At 39.2% G+C, this 22011-nt stretch overlaps 1 protein-coding gene across 2 annotated transcripts in view; it reads right to left on the bottom strand.

Moving 5' to 3' along the window:
* CDK6 (cyclin dependent kinase 6) overlaps nucleotides 1-22011 on the bottom strand; it is a 153422-nt gene that overhangs the window by 72486 nt on the left and 58925 nt on the right. For both annotated transcript variants that reach the window (XM_060782255.2, XM_067470299.1), the window contains exon 4: nucleotides 16470-16637. In XM_060782255.2, coding sequence (XP_060638238.2) covers nucleotides 16470-16637 — 168 coding nt within the window. The remainder of the gene's footprint in view (nucleotides 1-16469; nucleotides 16638-22011) is intronic.

Genomic DNA, 22011 nt, shown 5'->3' with positions numbered 1-22011 from the left:
CAATGACCTGGGAAATTAAAATAAGAAGTGTTGGGTAATACCGGGGAAATACTTCAAGATGAAGAAGACTTAATGAAGCTCTCCAAGTGAAACTCTGTTAGTATAAGAACACACCTGGAGATTCCAGAGACCTTTCTTCTCATTCAGGGGTAGCTGTAGGGGCGGTTCCAGATAGCACCAAATTGTGGGTTTTAGTCAGGGGCAAAAAATCCTAGGACCTGAGAAGAGGTCCACATACAGACCTGCTGGTCCCAGGATTTCTGCCTCTGTTGTCCACACTTGTTGCTTTGCCCTGGGATTTTGCAGCCCCCAAGACAGTTGCCACGGGATGTCCACTGGAAATTTCAGCAGTTTTTTTTTAAAAAAAACTTAAGATGCGAATATGCAAATCATTGTATAAGTTCGGTTCATGGGTTATAGATGCTGCTTGACAATTTGTGCAGGTAAGTTGTACTTGTGCCTGGGAACTACGGGGTGATGTTCCTGAGTTGTACATGTTTGTTCCTCATTGCTTTTATCATAAAAACATGGGGGAAGTGGATTACATGATAAAACCTTTGTTTGTGTGTCACAAACTTCATTAAAGGTTTGGAGGACGAAGTTTCTATTGCCAGGATAAAGCTTTTGCCCTCTAGTCAACTGTTGCCATGTTTTAAAGATACAACCAATCAGGAACCAAAATGTATAACCTGGGAACAAAGCAACATAAAAAATCCCAGGTTTTCTGAGTGTAGGGACATACAGATATTCGAATATCCGCATTTTCCGGCCAGAACTGGGATATTCACACAACTGAAAATCTCGCGTTTTTGGGGCTTTGTAGCGATTTCTCCTGTGTTTTCAGGGAATGGGATTTGGCCACTCTCCATTTTGATGTGGGAGCTAATGGGATAAAGGTACTGCCTGGATGGGTCCTTGGTCAGGCTGAGAGAGAATAAGTGACACAATGTTACTCATAAGTTCCATGATTGAGAGGTTACTAGAACCTGAATCTTTCAGGTTTCAGGTCAACACTTTACTAAATTGCCTCTTGTTCATCTTTATAAAAGACCACAGCCCACTTTCCCCACTGTAACAGAAACATTTAACATTTTATGCAGCTGATTGAAATAAGCATTGTTATTTTAACATTTCATCATTCTATTTTTGCAATACAGTACGACCCCCATATTAATGAGGGATTCATTCCCAGAATTCATGTGGATACATGCCACTGTGATGTTCTAATAAAAGCCACAAAAGATATACAATCGTGTACTTAAACTGGAAAAAAATCTAGATTTTCTTTTTTCTTTCTAAATTTTCATTTGCTCAATAAATTGAAATACATCTTCACAAATATTTGGAACTACTGTCATAAAACAGGTCTGTCAAATTTCAACAGGAAAGAAATACCATAAAATGCCTGGATACCTTTGCTGAAAAGGTTTGCAGATTTTGGAAAAGTTACTTTTTGGATAACAACTTCCTGCACGACCATAGCCATTCCACATATGCTAACCAAAGTCAGGTCAAGAAGTATGGACCTTGAAAGAATTACATTTTCAATCACAATGCTCAGAATCTGGAAGAATGTTGGGAGCCGCACTCCAGAAAAGTAACCTTTTTCTAAAGCTATGTGTCAGTATTTATTGCAAGGCCACACCCAGTGCACAGGACAGCGCACATGGCATGAGACATTTCCTGAGGTATCCTGAAGCCAACACTTTGATGACATTATGGAGTCATTGCAGTTTCTGGAAAGTCAATAATGTTAGGGGGGTTTCACTGGATGGGAATGTGACCCATCCAGTACGAATAATGGAGAAGAGATTATTGAAGTTGTCATTCAAAACATGGAGGACCAAAAGTCCTCCCTCAAATCTAACCATACAAACAACTTCTATTCGAAGTTTCATATTGACAGAAACTTCTGCTGATCTAGAAGACATTAAAAAGTATGCCTAAGTGCGATCAAGTCACTCCAGAAGGTGTTGTACTTGACATGTATGGTGTGCACTGCCAATTCAGGCTCCATCTACACGGCTATCATAACGCAGATTGAACTGCATTATATGGTCAGTGTAATACAATGATGTTTAACTGCATTGAAATGGATTATATGAGTCTGCACTGACCATATAATGCTGTTCAATCTGCATTATGATAGCCGTGTAGATGGAGCCTGAATTGGCAGTGCACACCATACATGTCAAGTACAACAGTATGCCTAAGAGCGATCAAGTCACTCCAGAAGGTGTTGTACTTGACATGTATGGTGTGCACTGCCAATTCAGGCTCCATCTACACGGCTATCATAATGCAGATTGAGCTGCATTATATGGTCAGTGTAATACAATGATGTTTAACTGCATTGAAATGGATTATATGAGTCTGCACTGACCATATAATGCTGTTCAATCTGCATTATACTGGCAATGTAGATAGGGCTTCAGCCTTCAAGAGAAAAGTCTGTTATAGAGGCACCCTAAGTTGTGCAACAGAGTGACATCAGTACAAAGTAGGTGAAATGCAGTCACACAGAACTCCTTTATATTATCTCATCTGTCCCACATTTCAGTTGTTCAGTTCCCTACTGATATCAGGCAATGGTCAGGAATTCTGCAACAGTGATGAAAAGAACTGGGAATAATAAACAAATTCAGAATTTGAACATTTTTTGTGAACTTTTGAGCATGATACCATGTGATGTCCATATAGATCAGGAGGCAGCCCCGGCTAGAATGGGCAATAAGAAAACGTTGCAAGTCCAATAACATTTGACGGGCCACATGATTTCCATCCTGAGGTAGATATTAGAAAAGTATACAAAATTGACCATATATGGGACAGGACAAATCGATGGAGGTCCTATAGCAGTATCCCATCAGGTCCAGATTATCAGTGATTTAATTGATGTAACAACTCTACTGACTTTATCACATTAACACTGAGAAACGGTAAATCTGTATACATCCTGTTGTTTATAAGGGCTGGATTCATACTTTCTATATATGCATGGGATGCATACAAATCCCATTACACCCTTTGGAAATTAATCCGCTTTGACTTATCATACCACAGAAGGTTTCCTCCTCCTAATCTGTTCGATGCCCCCAGATGTCACCCACCATACTGATCTTTTTCTTTCATTGCTTTTGGTAAATATTGCACAGTTACATATTCTGGAAGTCTCCAAGTCCCGATATCATTAGAGTTGGGAAGATCTCTCATCGGTGCAGTAATAGATATCCCAGATCATTACCTTTTGGCGAGAACTGGGAAATTAAAAAAATTGTGCAGATTCATTGTTCAGTTTTTAAGGAAATTTTAAATTAGCAAATAGCCTTTTTGGAGGTCTTTTCCCAGCAGCCACTGCAAAAGAAATGGCTGTATTTTCCTTCATGAAGACTCCTGGGGTCAGCAGAATCCACTCCCAAACACGCCTCCAAGGAGACATTACATCACAACCAATGAAATGCATTTCAAAATCGATTTAAGGTAAAAAAAAAATATTCAAATTTGTGTTCATTTACTCAATTTCTGAGAGCTTTTAAAGACTGTGTCAAATGGGTTGTCGACTATTTATTTATTTCCTATATTTATACCCCACCCTTCTCATCCCTGAGGGGGGACTCAGGGCAGCCAAACGTCTAAAGGGGACAAACGTCATGTGATGGGACCCATTGAGAATCGAATGCAAACAAGCTCAGAAACAGAACACAGCTTAATGTGATGAGGTCCTAGACCACTGCCTTGCTAGGAACACAGAGCTGAAGGGGGAAAAGAACAAGTGCAACTTGACTCCTCTTCTTTTCATTTCACAAATCTCCTGAGTTTTCTATGGTTTCCTGAATGGCTCATCCCACAATAATTGTTAGGTCCTCCGGGTAACTCTGCAATATGCTTTCCCCAGAGTTACATTAGTGGACCTAGTAAATTCCTATTGAAGATACCTGTCTCAGAAGCTCTAAGTTCCCCAATATAATTCTGTGGTATGCTGGAACCAAAGTATGGTAATGGTTGTTCAGTCATATCTGTCATTTCATGGAAGCATATTGTGGTGAAGTGTGAATTTTAACCTACAGTTATGTATAATTATAGATAGGTGTTTAAAAGGGTAAGCATTTAAAATAGCATAACTGGGAGGATGGTAGCCAGCTCAGCTCACTCTGAGCTGGGTTGCCGTGGAAAAGGGGCAGAACCAACTGCCACTTGGCAGGGCAGGCATTTTAAAACGGTCAGTCTGTACTCTGAGAACTGCAGGAAAGGCTGGTTCTACAGTGTTGAGAATCAGGAAAGCAGTCTGTAGTTAGAGAACTACAGGGAAAGGCTGGTTCTACTGTGTTTAGAATCAGGAAGGTTTAGCCTTTTAGCCTGTGAGGTTTGGATAGGTCAAGTTGACTTATTTAGATTAGTAGTTAGTGTATGAGCAAAAAGTGGGAGAGAAACCTAGCAAGCATCTTTACTGCAACAGAAATAACATAGGGAAAGAATAACTGGTACCTGAAGTCATCTGTGAAGGAAAGAAACACACTTTGAAGAAAAATAAGTTTAAAACCTGTCTAGTGGAACAGTCCTCTTAAGAGTTGTTTTATGAAACATTATAAATGTAACCACTGAAGAAATGTGCCTCTAGGAGTTAAGAAACATTGAAACTATTAAGCTTCTTCTATACTTCAATAGACTTGTTACAGTTTCTCTTAAAGCCAAGTCTCTGTTTCAAAAACTTTCAAGTCAAGCCACGCTACACATTGAAGAAAGACCAACAAAACATTACATGCTATTAGCTGTGTTATCAAATTTGCAAATACATTACAATTAGTAGGAGACCCTGATAAATCAGTGACATCCCTACTGCTTCTGGTGTAGTCGTTACAAAGTGGTGGCTTCTTTACACATATGTTATCCCCCATGGATATGGGGTGAAATACTGCATCATGATTATTATATGGAAATGAATGACTTGTTGATATTCTAAAAATGTACTGTGCTCCATTTGCTTTTTCTTGAATGATCTTAGACTAGAGTCTTTCTGAATAACCAGGAATACACAGGATTTTTGTATAGGTTTGTTCTTCATTTTTACATGCAAATAGATGATTTGGGGGTACTTTGTAGTTAATATGCAATAAAATGGGTTTTAGATGATATCAGAACTTGTTGCTGTTTTTCAAGGGCTTGTTCTCTGGAGCTTCAAAACCATCATCATTGGGCCCTTCCACACAGCCCTATAATCCCAGAATATCCAGGCAGAAAATCTCACATTATCTGAGTGCAGACTCAGACAACCCAGTTCAAAGCAGATATTGTGGGATTTTCTGCCTTGATATTCTGGGATATAGGCTGCGTGGAAGGGCCCATTGTGCTCATCATTCTCAGCATCATTCACATCATTGTATGATCCCCACAAACTCAGCTTTGCAGGTATTGTTCCCCTATCAATTTTTTTCAATGGACTACAATGGATTGTTGCTTATGTTTGTTAGTTGAGTAAATTAAGTGAAAATGTAAGGGCCTTTCCACACAGCCATATAACACAGAATATCAAGGAAGAAAATCCCACAATATATGCTTTGAACTGGGTTATCTGAGTCCACACTGCCATATATTCCAGTTCAAAGCAGATAATGTGGGATTATTTTATTCAGCTGTGTGGTAGGGGACTAAGAGCTCAGTCTCATTAGTCTCATTAAAGTGGTAATGCTGAAATTGGGTTCCTATATGAAGTTTTGGGTGCTGCTCTCTATTGTGCTTTATACTTTGCATTTTTTGAGGCCAGTACTAGGGATAGTTCATGCACATGCTCAAAAGGGGCCCTATTTCTGGATCTCTTCCAGGGCCCCAAACAACTTAATCCAGGCTTGCTCCCAGCCATCACCTTCATTAAAAGAATGGAAGCACTGTAAAGTAGTGCCTTCAGCCCCTAATTTAGTCAGATGGTCCAGAAGGATACCACGGTCACTGGTACTGAAAACTCTAACAGGATCCAGGAGAATTAGCAGGATTACTTGTCTCCCCATTAATCTCCCACCAAAGGTGAGACAGCTAGGAGGGGGGGGGGGAGGTTTGCTAAGCAGAAGCATATTACTCCCTGAATTGAGTTGGATCGGCTGCCAAAATGGACCAAAACAGTCATATGTGGTGTCAGGCATGTGTAGCTGGAGAACCTTATAGTTATGCTGCCAAATCAGAGTTTGGAAGTACTGATTTTATCTGTGATATATGACTACATGGCTAGCAAATGTCACCAATAAGGTTATTTTAGAAAAATAATGTAACTGCTAGCTTTTATTAACATAGAACCATAAGGAAAAGCAATATATTATTAATTAGAAAAGCAGTGATAATCATCTATTAATAGGTAAAGTCAATGAGTTTATATTCTTTTTCAAAACTTCTATGTTATGAGCAGAACTGTGGCTTTTGAGGGAATGAGTATTCTAAAGTTTTTTTTTGTTAAAAAGAAAATTTATGGGGGAAACAATCTATTTGTAAAGAAGGTGAAGAATGGTAGTGAAGTGAGCATTCTGATTAATAATACAATAATAATAACCTTTATTTTTGCACCCCGCCTCCATCTCCCTGAAGAGACTTGGCGCGGCTTACATAGGACAAGCCCGATCAACATAGTTAAAATAAGAAACATTAAAATTCATAAAACAACAACACAAAACAAATAAACAACAGCATAACACAATATAAAAACAACCATTGAGCAACAACCAGTAACCTGAAATAGGAAAACAATTCTGGGCTCGGGTGGGCGGGCCGATACAATCAGTTGAGAGGACAGGGCTGATAGATAAAGTGCAAGTGCCGGATGACAAAAGTCAGGGATAAAGGCAATATGAGATGGAGCACTATATTTCTGGGAAGAGTAATTATGGTAATTATATTATTAACATCAATAAATGGCGGGAGAGAAGTGCAGGTAAACCAAATTAACAGTTGAAGCGACAAAATAAAAAACAGCTGGTCTTTTAAAAAATAATAACGAAACTTGGAGTCTACTATGCTCACTTACCTGGGAGTAAGTCTCCACTGAACATAGTAGAACCAACTTTTAAATACATAAGTACAAAATTGGGCCCTATGTAAGTCTCTGGACTTGTAAAGGAAAGGGGAGTATCATATACTGAAACATTGCCCAGTTTCTTAAGCTGAAGAACACAATTCCCCATTGAAGAGACAAAAATCTGGCGATGAGGGATACTTTTATCAGAAATCCTGGAGAGCTTCTGCCAGTTAAAGTAGACCATACTGAGATAGGTGAACCAATGAATTAACTCCTCAAACCCTCATGGACATAATAATCAACTAGGTGTGGACAAACTTTTTAGTGTCAAAGAGATACATTACTTTGGGAATATTCAGCCAGAGAGATTTTGCTGACAGTAAGTGGGTAAGTGGAGCCAAAGCTATTGGCAGATAGAGGCCAGAACCAAAAAATCAATGAAGCCCAAAATCATTGCTTTGTTTCTGTCAATCTACTTCCCCCCCCCCCCTCATTAGTCCATCCACCCTCTGGCACCTGCTTCCTCTCCAGCTTGAAATTATTGCTAAAACAGGTCCAAGGCTACATTAAAACAGGCCAAGGGACGCACACAGTCCTAGGGTTGCAGAATGTCTGCTCAGACTCTATTATTTATCAGTATAAAATCAAAGTTGAAATTAATAGAATTCAAGTTGTAGTTGCAACTAGCAAGTCCCATGGATCATCTCTAAACTTCAGTAGGTCTAACTCTAATGTTTGTTATGTTCCTTCAAGCTGTTTCTGACTATGACTACCGCATAGCAAACCTTGGCAAGGTTTGTTCTAAATGGATTTGCCATTGCCTTCCTTTGGCCAAGGTCCTCCAATGGATTTTTATGGCTGAGTGGGATTTGGACCTGAGATAGAAGGTTGCAACCTTTGTAGTTCACATATGTTAGATCAGGGAGAGAAAGATTGTACACTTTCGATGTTTGGTGTAAACCTTCACCTAGCATGGGCCAAAAAGGGATCCTCTGTATCCATGTATTCACTATCCACAGGTTAAAAACTCTACAATTCCCTCACCTCCTCTTTTCTCTCCTACACATAGTATTAAAGTGGTTGGGAAACACAATGCACACTTGAAGAAAGATAAATAGAGAACACACAAACATAAACCATCCCCTCCTGCCCCCCACAGGTTCCCACTTGCCTTTTAACTTTTAGGAATGTCTTTCAAATGCCTTGAAAACATGTTTCATTGAAATCGAAAGGTTCTTTGTTGGACACCCACCTTAAGTAAAGCTTAGAACAAAGGTATGTCATTTGTGACATTAATTGCTAATCCGGGCTATAATATTTCACGTATTCACTGGGAAAGAATTTCAGCTATGCAGTAAACCAACCATCAGGGATATAAAAAGCAAATCGAGTACTTTATGACCAATTAAGTGAGTGATAATTAAATAAACAACAAGCAACAAATCCCACCTCCACTGAAGTTAATGGAACAATCTAGAAGAAACATCTATGGAGCATGAATATTGATACTTAGGACCATTGCAACAAAAATTCCTTCTCCTCTGATACCAGTGATTATTAAGGCCTTCCTTTTGGAGATTATTAAGGTGCTTCCTTCTCTCTTCTGAGAGGCTGGTGGCTTCCCTGTCCACAGTCAGCCTTAAACATTTACAGGTTTCACTTTTGTGAATTGCATTTTTCACAGATTTGATTAATATGTTCACTAGAGGAATCTCTAGGTCCTCCAACATGACTTCTACCATTAAGCTGTGCTGGAGAACCTAGAGATTTCTACATGGAACAGTTCTATAGGCACACGTTGGTCCTCCAGTCATTCCCTAGTCAACTTCTACCAGAAGTAGTCCATTAAATTGCTCCGGAGAACCTTGAATTTTCTAGAAATGTGTTCTTTCAAGTAAAAAAAAATATTTTTAAAAGGAGTTCTTCCACTTTTGTAGTGGGGTCCTGTGCCTGCAAACCCAATGAATGTGGAGAGCTGATACTATATATTTTATACTCTCAACCATGCACAGGATTTGGGGTATCTACAGCAACTTTCCGGATGCACTTGATTATCATCCTTATGGACATATATACATAAAGGATGCATATAATATGAATTATAACACCATTTCCTCATTTTCATAAGAATAGGAAAGCACTCACTGATCTCCATATGAATAACACCATTCCCTCACTTTCATAAGAATAGGACAGCACTCACTGATCTCCTCTTCTGCTTCACGTTATGTGCACAACAATGATGTGAGATAGGCCAAGTGAAGGGAATGAGTGGTTGTAAGGTCCCTCACAATGAGATCCAGTCTTAAGTCTGACCTGGATCTTCCAAGTCTGGGTTTACTATTTAAATCACTACATCAAGTAGCCCATTGTAAATATAAATCCTACTGATTTCAACAGAAATTACTTCACTCCATCCATGGATATTCTTAAATAGAAAGAGAACCCTGATTATTTCAGTCAGGAGTAGAAAAGATTACTGTTGCTGAAAGAGGAAGAGGTTCTAGAATTTAGCAGCTGGGATTTTAGTACTAGGAACACTGATAAGTACGACAGAAAGGGGAGGTGTAAAGTATCAGTTCAACCCAGTTCCAACCTTCAAAAGGAGTGATTCTGGTTGTCCATCATATTTGGGACGGCAGTGAGGTGCAAGTAATAGCTGTGCAATCTTATGTGCCATGTTTACGGGTTTCAGATCAAAATTACTAACTGAAAATTGGATGTAAATATGCAAGATGTTCAGTACACGGCTGTTTTGCTTTTGGCAACTTAGTCAACCTTTGCATGATGAATGTATTGCTGAGGTTATTTCAAAAGAAGAGGGTGATTCAGGAAGCAAAAGGAAAGTTCATGCAATGTTTATACTGCTTATAAAATCTAGAAAGAACCTATAGATTCAACAGAAGTATTATTTGCTTCTGCTTCTGAATTTTTTAAAAAGACTTATTAAACTTGGCCAAGGACAAAATAAACTCTGTGTTAACTGTTCATTTGCATCTAACAGTGACACATCAATGTGCCACAGTATGTTTTCCACATTGGTATGAATTACTTTTTTCTATATGAAAAAAATATAGAATCCAATTATTTTCTTTCTGTTCAGACATTTAGATTATTTACTAAGGGAAAGCCCTTCAGGATACTTGTGTGAAATTTTTCAATCAGAAAGCATTTTATCTCTACACAATATATGCTTTACTGAAGAACTTTGGGGTGTCTCTGAATGATGTTGATATTGGATTTATATTTTGTCAGATGCAGGTGGGTATATTATGGCAATACATGGTTATGTCATTTCTAAAGTATTCTCTCTAAGAAGAAAGCAGCCAATCTTAGCCTGGCTATGTTGTTTGAAGGAATAAAATTATTGCTGAAACTAAAGGCAGCACAAAAATATTGGATCAAGAAGCTTTCTTAATATGAACCCTGACATTTGGGTTCCAAAAGTAAGCAACAAATGTGTCAAAGCTCAGTTCCTAATAAATCTTGATTTAAGGGAGTCATTACGTAGTTTTGATACTGTAGCAAAATGCAGTGGACTGTTGCATAGAATGACTGTAAAACATTGCCACAGTTTTGGAACTAACCGAACAATCCTGGGTTTTATTATAAACCTTGAGTTGAAGTATCCGAATTTGGAGATTTGTAGTGAAGAAAGCTTCTCTATGAGACAACTGTGAGAGAAATAAGTTTGAACACCGTGAAAGCCATCCACTGCATGGCTATCAGCCTCCTCCCAGTAGATTCAAATCAAGGAAAAGCTGCATGAGAACCACCACTCCTCTTAATGTTCCCCCAGCAACAGCAAAACCAGGGCAGCTAAACAGCAAAACTGGGCAGCTAAACCAGGAAACTCCATTTGGATGAGGGTCTGCCTCCAGGGGCAAACCAAGAATGGGCAACTTGGAAGTCATTGAACAGACTCAGAAGTGGAGTGGGCAGACCAAAAGGCAACCTGGCAAAATGGTACTACCTAAAAGAATCCTCCACTTTGTATGACTGTGGAGCAGAACCACCAACTCAGCACCGGTATGCTTGTCCACAATGCCCTGCCTCATATACAGAGGAAGAATTGTTTAAAGCTACAGACAATGCGGTCGCTGTTGCCCGGTTTTGGTCAAAAAATATTTAGGTGCTTGTGCTTCTTCTATTTTTATCAGTTTTATAATGTATGCAATGCTGTTGATATGAATTTCTTTTAAAAAGCTAGCTGAGATTTGCTACTGCCTTACTGAAAGTTTGGGAGAAGGCGACCTGCTCAAAGTCATCCAGTGGGTGTCCACTGTTGAGTTTAAGTTTCCAGGTGTCCTAGTCCAGCACCCAAACTATGTTGGCTTCCTATGACTGTTGTTGTGTGCCTTCAAGCTGTTTCCGACGTATGGCAACACTAAGGTGGCCCTGTCACACTCCATTCTATTTTTACTTCCAGTTTCTTTTTCTCATTCCCCCCATCCAAAGCCAGTCAGTAATCTGTGTCTATTGAATATACTCATTCAGTCCTCACTTAAGGGATTTTTTTTAGAGAAGATATTTTCTGGTTTCGCAGACCTTGGGATTTCCCCCAAGTCTGTTGATACTTCTCCTCCTGTGTGTAAATGGTGCCGTTTTGGCTATTTAAGGACTGGCAGCTGGAGAACTGAGGGTGCTGTTAGCATAAAGAATGAATCAACAAAGCCCACAAGATGAATTCATTTTTGCTTAACATTCCCAATGACCAGCCAGCCTTATGAATGTGTTTTAATGTTTTGGCATTAAATGATTTTATCCCAAATGTGACTTGATTACCTCATGTACAAGACACAGTCTACAACTTTAACAGAGGAATATTTCCCTTATACTGCATACAAGACCCTGCACAGTCGTCGTCCCCCCCACATCCCCAGTTCGAAAGGCATTAATTGCAAACTGAGCTTTCTTTCACAGTCTAGTAGAAACTAGCTTTCTGGAACTAGGATCTCTACAGACTTTGGTCCATTTAACAAGGTCAGACTGTTTATTCTCGACCAAATTCTTTCCCACTGTAAAAAGGTACTTTTAAATGCCACATTCCACAACCAGTGCCAGTAAGTCACTGAAGCATATTTTCCCACAAGAACTGATACGATGGATGAGCTTCTACTTATTTCAAATTTCTGCCCTTTAAATGACATAAAGATAGCCTGTGTGCTAACAAATGGTTTAAAGCAATGTGTCTTTGATGCTTTAAGTTTCAAAAATGTGCATTTGTTAACAACAGCAATACTATTTAAATGCAATAAATGATCAAACCTTAAGGAAAGGAAGAGACATTTTGATTTCAGACAAGCATTTTTAAGTGTTTCCGAGGCACACATACATACTTATATCAATTGAAAGGGGGACACACACACAGTTGATCACTCAATAGGGATAGACATAGGAACAAAAACCCAGCTATTAGCATATTGAGTATTTGTGTGTTTTGTTTACTTATTGGAACAAGAGACAAAATGGAAGCAATGAATTAGCAAAACATTCCAGCTTCTGCCTTCTTCATGTGCTCAAAACAAAACTGTATCCAAAGTGCAAAAGTCCTTAAGTGGACAATGGTGTTATGTGTTATTTTGCAGTATTAAGGCTGTTGATCATAAAAATCTCCCTTACATTCGAAGTATTTTAAAGATATAGCACCTCAGTTCTAAACACAGACAAATCAGAGTGTCTAAATGTCCAGTCACTGGTATCTCAAGCTTCCAGTCTGGATGGTAGATAAACATACAAACTACATCAGTATTTCTCAACCTGGGGGTTGGGACCCCTGGGGGGGGGGGGGTTGCCAGAGGGTGTCAGAGTGGCCACCAAAGACCATAAGAAAATACAGTATTTTCTGCCAGTCATGGAAGTTCTGTGTGGGAAATTTGGCCCAATTCTATTGTTGGTGGGGTTCCAGGGGCTCTTTGATTATAGGTGAACTTTAAATCCTAGCAACTACAACTCCCAAATGTCAACTCTATTTTCTCCAAACTCCACCAGTGTTCATATTAGGGCATATTGAGTATTTGTGCCAAGTTTGATCCAGATCCATCATTGTTTGAGTCCACAGTGCTCTCTGGGAGTTGTAGTTAAGGGCAACCTTAACTACAACTCCAAAACTCAAGGTCAATGCCCACCAAACCCTTCCAGTATTTTCTGTTGGTCATGGGAGCTCTGTGTGCCAAGTTTGATACAATTCCATCATTGGTGGAGTTCAGAATTCTCTTTGATTGTAGGTTAACTATAAATTCCAGCAACTACAACTCCCAAATGACAAAATCAATCACCACCCCCAACCCCACCAGTATTCAAATTTGGGTGTATCAGGTATTTGTGTCAAATTTGGTGAAGTGAGGAAAAATACATCCTGCATATTGGATATTTACATTATGATTCCTAACAGCAGCAAAACTACAGTTATGAAGAAGCAATGAAAATAATTTAATGGTTGGGGGTCACCACAATCTATTTGGCTGGAATTACATTTAAAATGTATCTGTTTTCTCTTACATATAAATTCAACTTAAGAACAAACCCACAAAACGTATCATGTTTGTAACACGGGGACTGCCTGTATAAGTAATATATTGCAGCAAAGAGATTGCTGACCAGGATATGGATACCATGCTCAAAACCTGCTCCATTTGTTCAGTGTTTGAGAAGGATCCCAATGGTTCAACATTGTTGGACTGTCAATTCTCAGATTTCCTCAGCTTCAGAACTGGCATTCTCTTCAATAACATGTGTCTGTTTATTCTGAGGCTTTCATTCATTTATCAGAGAAAGCATCAAGAGATTCCAGTGACAACAATATGCCCAGAAGGTTCACCTGCCAAAAGAATTCCTTACTATTTGAGAGGTAAGTATCAGAGATAGAATGCTTTGAAGTCTCCGATGGAGTGGGGTAGCCCAGCTCTCTATGTCTCCTTACTGACAAGGCTCCTTACGCTCCATCAGAAGAGCTCCTTTGTTCTGAGAGAATGAGGATGTATCTTGGGAATGAACTGATACTACAAGAAATAGTTCTTTGAGTTTATCTGGCTGTGAGCTATTAGCTTGCTGTAAGAAGTGACACACAGTTCATATGTCAACTGATCATACTGATAGCTCTGATGAGGGACTTTTAACTTAATTGTGTGTGCACGTTAGTGCATGAGGTACCCACCTCAGGAGTTTCTCGCAAGGAAAATACAAAATGCAATGGCTTTAATTTCCAGGAAAATGCAATTTAGGTTAAACATAAAGGTTAAACATAATCTTTAAGAGAATTTCAACATAGAAATGTGCTATTAAGAGAAACTCTTATGAAAGTTTTCAGTAAAAGTTTAGAGGACTCTTAGCTATACAATGTTCTGATTTAGGAGAAGAGGTTGGACAAGTTGACCTATTAGATCCCTTCCAGTCCTGCAATTATGATTCGTTGAATCACTCATTGTGTTACACAATTCAGTTAATATCAGATCACCAGATCAACACATTATATTAGAACAAACCATTGGATTCCCACGACAGATTGCGGTCTCCCAAAAATTTGAATTACTATGTTAACATATGGATATATTATACAATTATTTCAAATGCGTGTGTACTCCTGGACCTGAATTTGCTTTTTGAGAAGGAGAGTGGGCTGCAGCTAGGAATAGTAAAAGGTAAAAGGTTTCCCCCTGACATGAAGTCCAATCATGTCCGACTCTGGGGTGTGGTGCTCATCTCCATTTCTAAGCCGAAGAGCCGGCGTTGGCATGACTGCATGGAGCACCGTTACCTTCCCGCTGGAGCACTACCTATTGATCTACTCACATTTGCATGTTTTCGGACAGCTAGGAATACTTCTTACCAATTGAGTGTCATATATGGCTCTTTCTCCAATTAGAAGAACATGTTACACTGTTGTACAATGTCTAATCTTTATTATTATTATTATTATTATTATTATTATTTTATTTCTTAACCTCCTCTCTTCATGGCTTGAGGTGGGTTTTTTTTTGCTTCATTTTTATACCGCATTTTTCAGCCCTTGACAGGCGTTAGAACTCTGTTCGAGATTCCTCACTGCCAGTAGTTTTTTTGCCCTCACATGTTAGAAATAGCTAATTTACTTCAAAGTGGGCAAGTGATTTTCTGACTTGTGATCAGAACAAGATGCAAACAACAGCAAGGAAATTCAATGAGACTTATAATGAACATTTTTGAACAGGTGCTCAACTAATATGGCCGTCTAAAGTCTCTCACAAGACCAAGGGGGGGGGGGGGAGAGAATATCCCCCCCCCCACTGTATTTCACTGTCTTCTACTTCAAAGATATATACCCCTTGATTAGATACACAAGTGGAGACTAAATAAAGCACAGCAAACAATTTTTGCATCAGACAAAACTGTGGTGCTGCGTTTTCTCTTTCTCCTTTATGTGCCTACTTTTTACCTCTTGCATGCTAAGCAAAGACATAACCGAGTATGGGAATTCACTTGGTAATGTTAAATATTACAAATTGGAAAATAATTCATAATCATTTACACTAATAATTGACATTATGTAATTAGTTAAGTGATTGAATGAATGAATTGTACCAGCCATAGGCCATGACATCAAATAATATGCAACCTTTAAAAGTACAATAAGCACTTTCCAATACAGACATTAAAACTTATTCCATATACTGGCTCTTTAAAAGTTATAGTAGCAATGACATGATAACAATAACAATAAAAATGTCTGATTTGTATCATCCCAAACGATCTCCATTTCCATTTCTAGCCTCCGCTATGGACTTTACTGATTTAGTTCAGATTGTTTGGGCTGCGGCTGCAAATGTGGCAACCTTTAATGTTATATTTTTGGAATAGTCCGCTAACAAGTCATAGATAACTGACCGTTGCCATGCTGCCTTGTCTTCCAAAAGGGCTCCCAGAAGATTTTTTTCTAGGGTCATTATACAAAGGGCAATGTAACAGATAGTGTATAAATCCCCCCTTTTCCCCCAACCCACAACTACAAAGGTGTTGGGCATGAGGCATCCCTCTGTATCAGCCTGATGAAATGGTTTGGAAGTGCAGGGCTGTAGATGCTTTTCTAAGCACTGCAGACATTAAGTCTTGAAGATATTGACATTATGTAATTAGTTAAGTGATTGTTAATGAACTTGTTATTCAAAATATCAGTTCCAAAGCAAACCACCAGAGAAAAACCTGGAGGGTGCCACTGTTTACCCTAGCCTGGATTTTTATTTGGTCCCTCATCTGTAGCTCTTTTTCCCTTACCTCCACTCAACCTTACAACAAAATGCTATGCACCTGTTGTCCAAACATCTTGATTATTAAAGGTTAATAAATTGAACTGCTTTTGATGAAACCCAATAATAATATTTCTTGACTTAGAACAGGTGCTTTTCTTTATTTAGAAGTTCAAAGGGAATAGCAAACCAACGTTTATGCAAAGCCAATTATTTGAATTAGACTAAAAAGGAACTAAAAACAAACTTACCACTGAGGTAAGGGCCATTTGAAAACTGTAGATCCGTGCAAGGCCAAAGTCAGCTAATTTTATCTGCCCATTGCTGGTTACTAAAATATTTTGTGGTTTCAGGTCACGGTGGACGACTCTATGGGAGTGCAGAAAATCAAGCCCTCGCAGCAGCTGAAACATCATGTCCTAGAGGTAAGTAATCAAGAGTCTTGATGAGAAGGTGAGAAACAATAGTATCCTATTTCTGCATACCATCTATATCTATATCCATATCTATATCTAAGGGTCCTTCCACACAGCCCTATATCCCAGAATCTCAAGGCAGAGAATCCCACAATATCTGCTTTGAATTGGGTTATCTGAGTCCATATTTAGGTAATGTGGGATTTTCTGCCTTGATATTCTGGGATATAGGGCTGTGTGGATGGGCTCCAATCAGTATGTGGGAGGATCTAAGTTCCATAGAATTTACATCCTCACTTACTTCAAAATATTCACATATTATGCCATACCCAGATCCATAGCCACCCCCTCACAGCTTTACTCTATGTTGCCATGATAACATATGGTGCATTTACACTGTAGAATTAATGTAGTTTGAATCACTTTAACTACCATGACACAGTGACATAGATAAGCAAATGTCAGAGGCAGCCTCATATGGAAGGAGACAAATTCTCAAACTGTATATTATAACATACCACTCCCTAATCCGTGACTTCAATTTCCCTATTGTTATGATTTGAAAATCTTGTTATCATCTTCTGCACATGGTGAAAAACACAGCATTTATGGTAGTCAATATGTAATATTCCAAAGGCCAAAATGTATAGATTTGGTCTTAAAATTTCGGATTTTAAGACTAGATCATTTTGTATGCTGCATTTGTAAATCCTTGGCCAAGAGGAACATACTAGGTTGAGAGCTTTTTTTGTATACTGTTTATCACTGGCATGCAGCATTATTTATGTTGGTATTATATCCCACAGTAATTAATCGTAAAGCTTAAGGGAATGTATGTGCAATGGATAGTTTAAAGCTAGGGACTGTGGTGCAGCTGGCTGGGAGTCAGCTGCATTAAGATCACTACTGATCAAAAGGTTATGAGTTTGAAGTCAGCCCGGGTCGGAGTGAGCTTCTAACCAATTTGTGTAGCTTGCTGTCGACCTTTGCAGCCCATAAGACAGTTGCATCTGTCGAGTAGGAAATGTAGGTACCGCTTATGTGGGGAGGCTAATTTACAAGGCCATAAAAATCTCCAGCAAGCATGCAAAGAATGAGGAAGTATTTCTTCAGTGTCACAAATGGACAGTGATGTGACAGCTCACCTGATGGCCAGAATACCCTCATGAAAAAAGCTGGAATGTTAAATAGCCTCTGTGTATCTGTCTATACATGTTGTGTGTCTATGGCATTGAATGTTTGCCATGTATATGTACATTGCAATCCGCTCTGAGTCCCCTGCGGGGTGAGAAGGGCAGAATATAAATACTGTAAATAAATAAATAAATAAATATATCTATGAAACAACATTTGCAGTGGATTTCTACAGTAAGAAATACATTTGTGGTTATTTTATCATGGCAGAAGTGAGTGTGGATAAACTGAATGTTGTACAAAATCTACTGGTTTTTTTGGTGGGTGCCCACAAAACTATTTACTGGAACTGTACACTGAACCTTTCTTAACTTGCTAAAGGGAAATATGTATTCTCCAAAGACATGCTTGCAAATATTTTAATCTTAATTTTAAACCAGGGAATGCAGTAATGACAATGTGTGCTTTACTAAGATCCAGGAATGCCTGAAGTGAGCGTTGCTGAAGAAAATATAAAATTCTAGAGAAATAAATGCAGAACTGTGTTTTATAGGCATGAGACACACCACATGATAGTTTATATCGTCCCTCCACAAATCTAATGATTTTGTATGACTCAAGAAATAATTAATTCTCAATAAGCTTCGTGGGACAAGCTTCTGAGTCCCAGTTTTTCTTGGGGGAGGAATGCAGGATATAAAGAAAGATAAAAGCATAAGATGATATACACCTTTGGGAGATTCTGGAAGCTATATTCTGAAAATGCAACTCTTCCAAGATCAAGGATTCCTGCTAAAGTTCTTGGTTTGGCCCTGTAGAGCAATACTTAGCACCTTCATTAAGGGTTAAAATGTGGCAGATGTTGTGAGTGAGCTTTTCTTAACAGGAAAGACACATGGCTCTGGGAGCCCCGATGTAGGTTCCTCCTTCCTAACAGCTGTTTGTGGACAGCAGCTAATTGTATCCACTTGTTTAACCTCAGGGATAATGTTTGGAGGGGACCAAGTGCCACAAGTACACTTTTTTTTCAACGGTCATTTCCTTTCTGGTGTAACTTGCATGACAGCATGTGACAAGCAGAAATTAATGGGGGCACTGCTGTGCCAATACCTCTTGAATTGCTTTGACGGGGACTGCAGGCTGCCTGCTTAGCCACCCAGCCAAGACCTCACATGAAACATGGCAAGGGGCCCACAGTTCTATTCACTAACAAGACAGCTGGTCAGTGATTAGGAAGCTGAAACAATGCCCCAAGGAGGTGGGGGAAAGCTTTTGCAAGCAGCTTCAGATTCAGAAGATCAAGTTTTCTCAAATAAGAGAATCTTGCCCCCCTCCTCCTTTTTTTTAGTCTCTACTTCACAGATTAAGGTCGACTAGAATGGAACAAGCTCTTGGCAAACAAGGCATCGCTGATGAACTTGCACCTGACGAGTGAAGAGCATTACACCCCAAGGAAAAACAGCACAACCATTGTCTTAAGACAACCCAGGCAGATATTGAGTGAAACATATGAATTATACAACTACACAAAAACCTTGAATGCCTCTTAAATGCCACCCTGCCCCCAATGAATGTAATTTTGATAGACTGGCCAAAACACATTGTGGTTAATCAAACATTAGCTTTGTTTCTGGGTATATTTGACCTGTTGATTTCAAAAAGGGCACTCATTTTCCTCTATTAGTTCTAGTTTTTGAGATACAGAAGATATGCCATCTACCAGCTGATGCAATCCATCCAATGCAATTTTCTGAATCAGTGCCTCAAATAACCCCAAGAACAGGTCTAAATACCAAGACATCAAGATTTTTTTTGGTGGGCTGTGTAAGAGGTTCTCAAAATCTATACTAAAAAGCTGACTAAAGCTTAAAGAAAAATCTCATTAAGTTTCCCCAACTGCTAATAAGTCACTAGCTAGGCATGCAACTATAAGGAAGTACACATTCTTAAAGAAAAGGAAGGGGAAGCATGGCCACATCCTTCCCCCTGGGCTCAGGTTTTGGCTAAATGAAACCAAGCTATAAAAGGAGGCTAACGTTTGTCTACAAATACTTAAATATGTTATAGAAAATTCCTCCCTAACTTCATTCCACATATAGATGTAATCTGCAGCCCAGGGGAAGTTTCTCCTTCCCTATCTTTGCTCTCCCAAATCTGAGAAGACACAAAAAGGTGAAGGAGGGGAGTGATCATTTCAATAGGCTTAACTATTATTCAGAGTTTTACATATCCATGTGAAGTTTGAGAATGTATGCTATGCGGATATAGGGGTCATACCGTATATCCGAATCTGAACATAGCAGTGAATTAGCATCTCTTGTGTCTACCCCTCACTGGCTAGTAATGTCAATAATTGATCACTATGGCACTAAATAATGGGATCACTATGCAATTAAACATCTCAAATCATATTTATTCAAGTGCTAATACTATATGTCACTTTCATGACAGTTGGGAATATGACCCTCTTATTTTTACTTCACTGCCCCATCAGAACTCTCAAAGTTTTTTCCTAGTTTTCCTTCAGTGAGGACACAGCTAATGGGCCTCAAATTTTTTATTCTTAACCAATGAACGATGCGCTCTCATTAAGGAACACTACTTTGAAAACACTGTTTTTGGATTATAACTTCCACAGTTCCTTAATCATCATAATCAGTGGTCACTTGTGTCTGAGTAGGATGGCCTTCCAAGTGTTGGGTCTTAATGGTGGATCCATAGGTGACTGTAGAGACTTATATTTGACCCGCATGTCCTTCCACAGTGAGGACATCGGTTTCCAAATGGAAGGTGGTCCCAGTCAGGGTTGGCTTGATATGCCTTCCTCTTGACACATTTTTCCCTTTTGCCCTCCATTTGTACCTCTTCGAATTCCACAGCACTGTTGGTAACAACTGACCTCCAGTTAGAGAACTCAAGGGCCAGAGCTTTCCAGTTCTCAGTGTCTATGTTACAGTTTTTAAGGTTGGCTTTAAGCCTATCTTTAAATCTCTTTTCCTGTCCACCAACATATTGTTTTCGTTTTTCAGTTGGGACTAGAGTAACTGCTTTGGGAGACGGTGATCGAGCATTCGAACAATGTGGCCAGTCCAGCGGAGTTGATGGCATAGGAGCATCGCTTCAGTGCTGGTGGTCTTTGCTTCTTCCAGCATACTGATGTTTATCCGTCTGTTTTCCAAAGAGATTTGCAGGATTTTTCAAAGGCAGAACTGATGGAATTGTTCCAGGAGTTAAGTGTGATGTCTCTAGATAGTCCACGTTTTGCAGGCATATAACAGGGTTGGGGGGATAATTGCTTTATAAATTTATTTATTTATTTACAGTATTTATATTCCTTCTCATCCCACAGGGGACTCAGGGCAGATGACAATGCACATATACATGGCAAACATTCAATGCCATTCAGATATACAACATATGTAGACAGACACACAAGTATCTTGGTCTCCCTACAAATGTCCTGATCTTCAAACACTATCTGCTTCATTCTGAAGAATGCTGTACTCACAGAGTTCAGACAGTATTGTATTTTAGTGTCAATGTTGATTTTTGTGGAGAGGTGGTTGCCAAGGTAATGGAAATGGTCAACATTTTCTAACTTTATACCATTAAACTGTATTTCCGACATTGCAGATGGCTTGGCTGGTGCCTGGTGGAAGAGCACTTTGGTTTTCTCGATGTTCAGTGAGAAGCCAAGATTTTCATATGCTTCTCAAAGGTGTTTAAAGTGGCTTGTAGGTCTTCTGAATGAGCACAGACCACATTATCATCAGCATATTGGAGTTCTATAACAAATGTTGCTGTATTCTTGGTTTTGGCTTTCAGTATTCTAAGGTTAAATAGCTTGCCATCTGTCCAATAGATTATTTCCATTCTGGTGGGAAGCTTCCCATCAACAAGGTGCAGTATCATGAAGATGGAGAATAAGGTTCGGGCAATAACACATCCCTGTTTGACACCCGATTCCATCTTAAATGGGTCACTTTGGGAGCTATTGCTGTCCAAGACTTTTGCCATCATGTCATCAAGGAGGATCTGCAGGATGTTCACAAATTTGTCAGGGCATCCGATTTTTTGGAGGATGGTCCAGAGAGCACTGCGATTCACTGTGCCAAATGCCTTTGTGAGTTCAATGAGGTTGGTTTTATTTTCTGCATTTTTCTTGGAGCTTTTGTACAGTGAAGATCATATCTACTGTTCCTCTGGAAGAGCAGAAGCCGTTCTAGGAGGATGTCTTCTAAGA

Source organism: Anolis sagrei, chromosome 6 (assembly GCF_037176765.1).
Source record: "Anolis sagrei isolate rAnoSag1 chromosome 6, rAnoSag1.mat, whole genome shotgun sequence".
In the NCBI taxonomy this organism is placed as follows: domain Eukaryota; kingdom Metazoa; phylum Chordata; class Lepidosauria; order Squamata; family Dactyloidae; genus Anolis; species Anolis sagrei.
The sequence above is the reverse complement of the archived record's forward strand: the minus strand, read 5'-3'. Positions and strand labels throughout refer to the sequence as shown.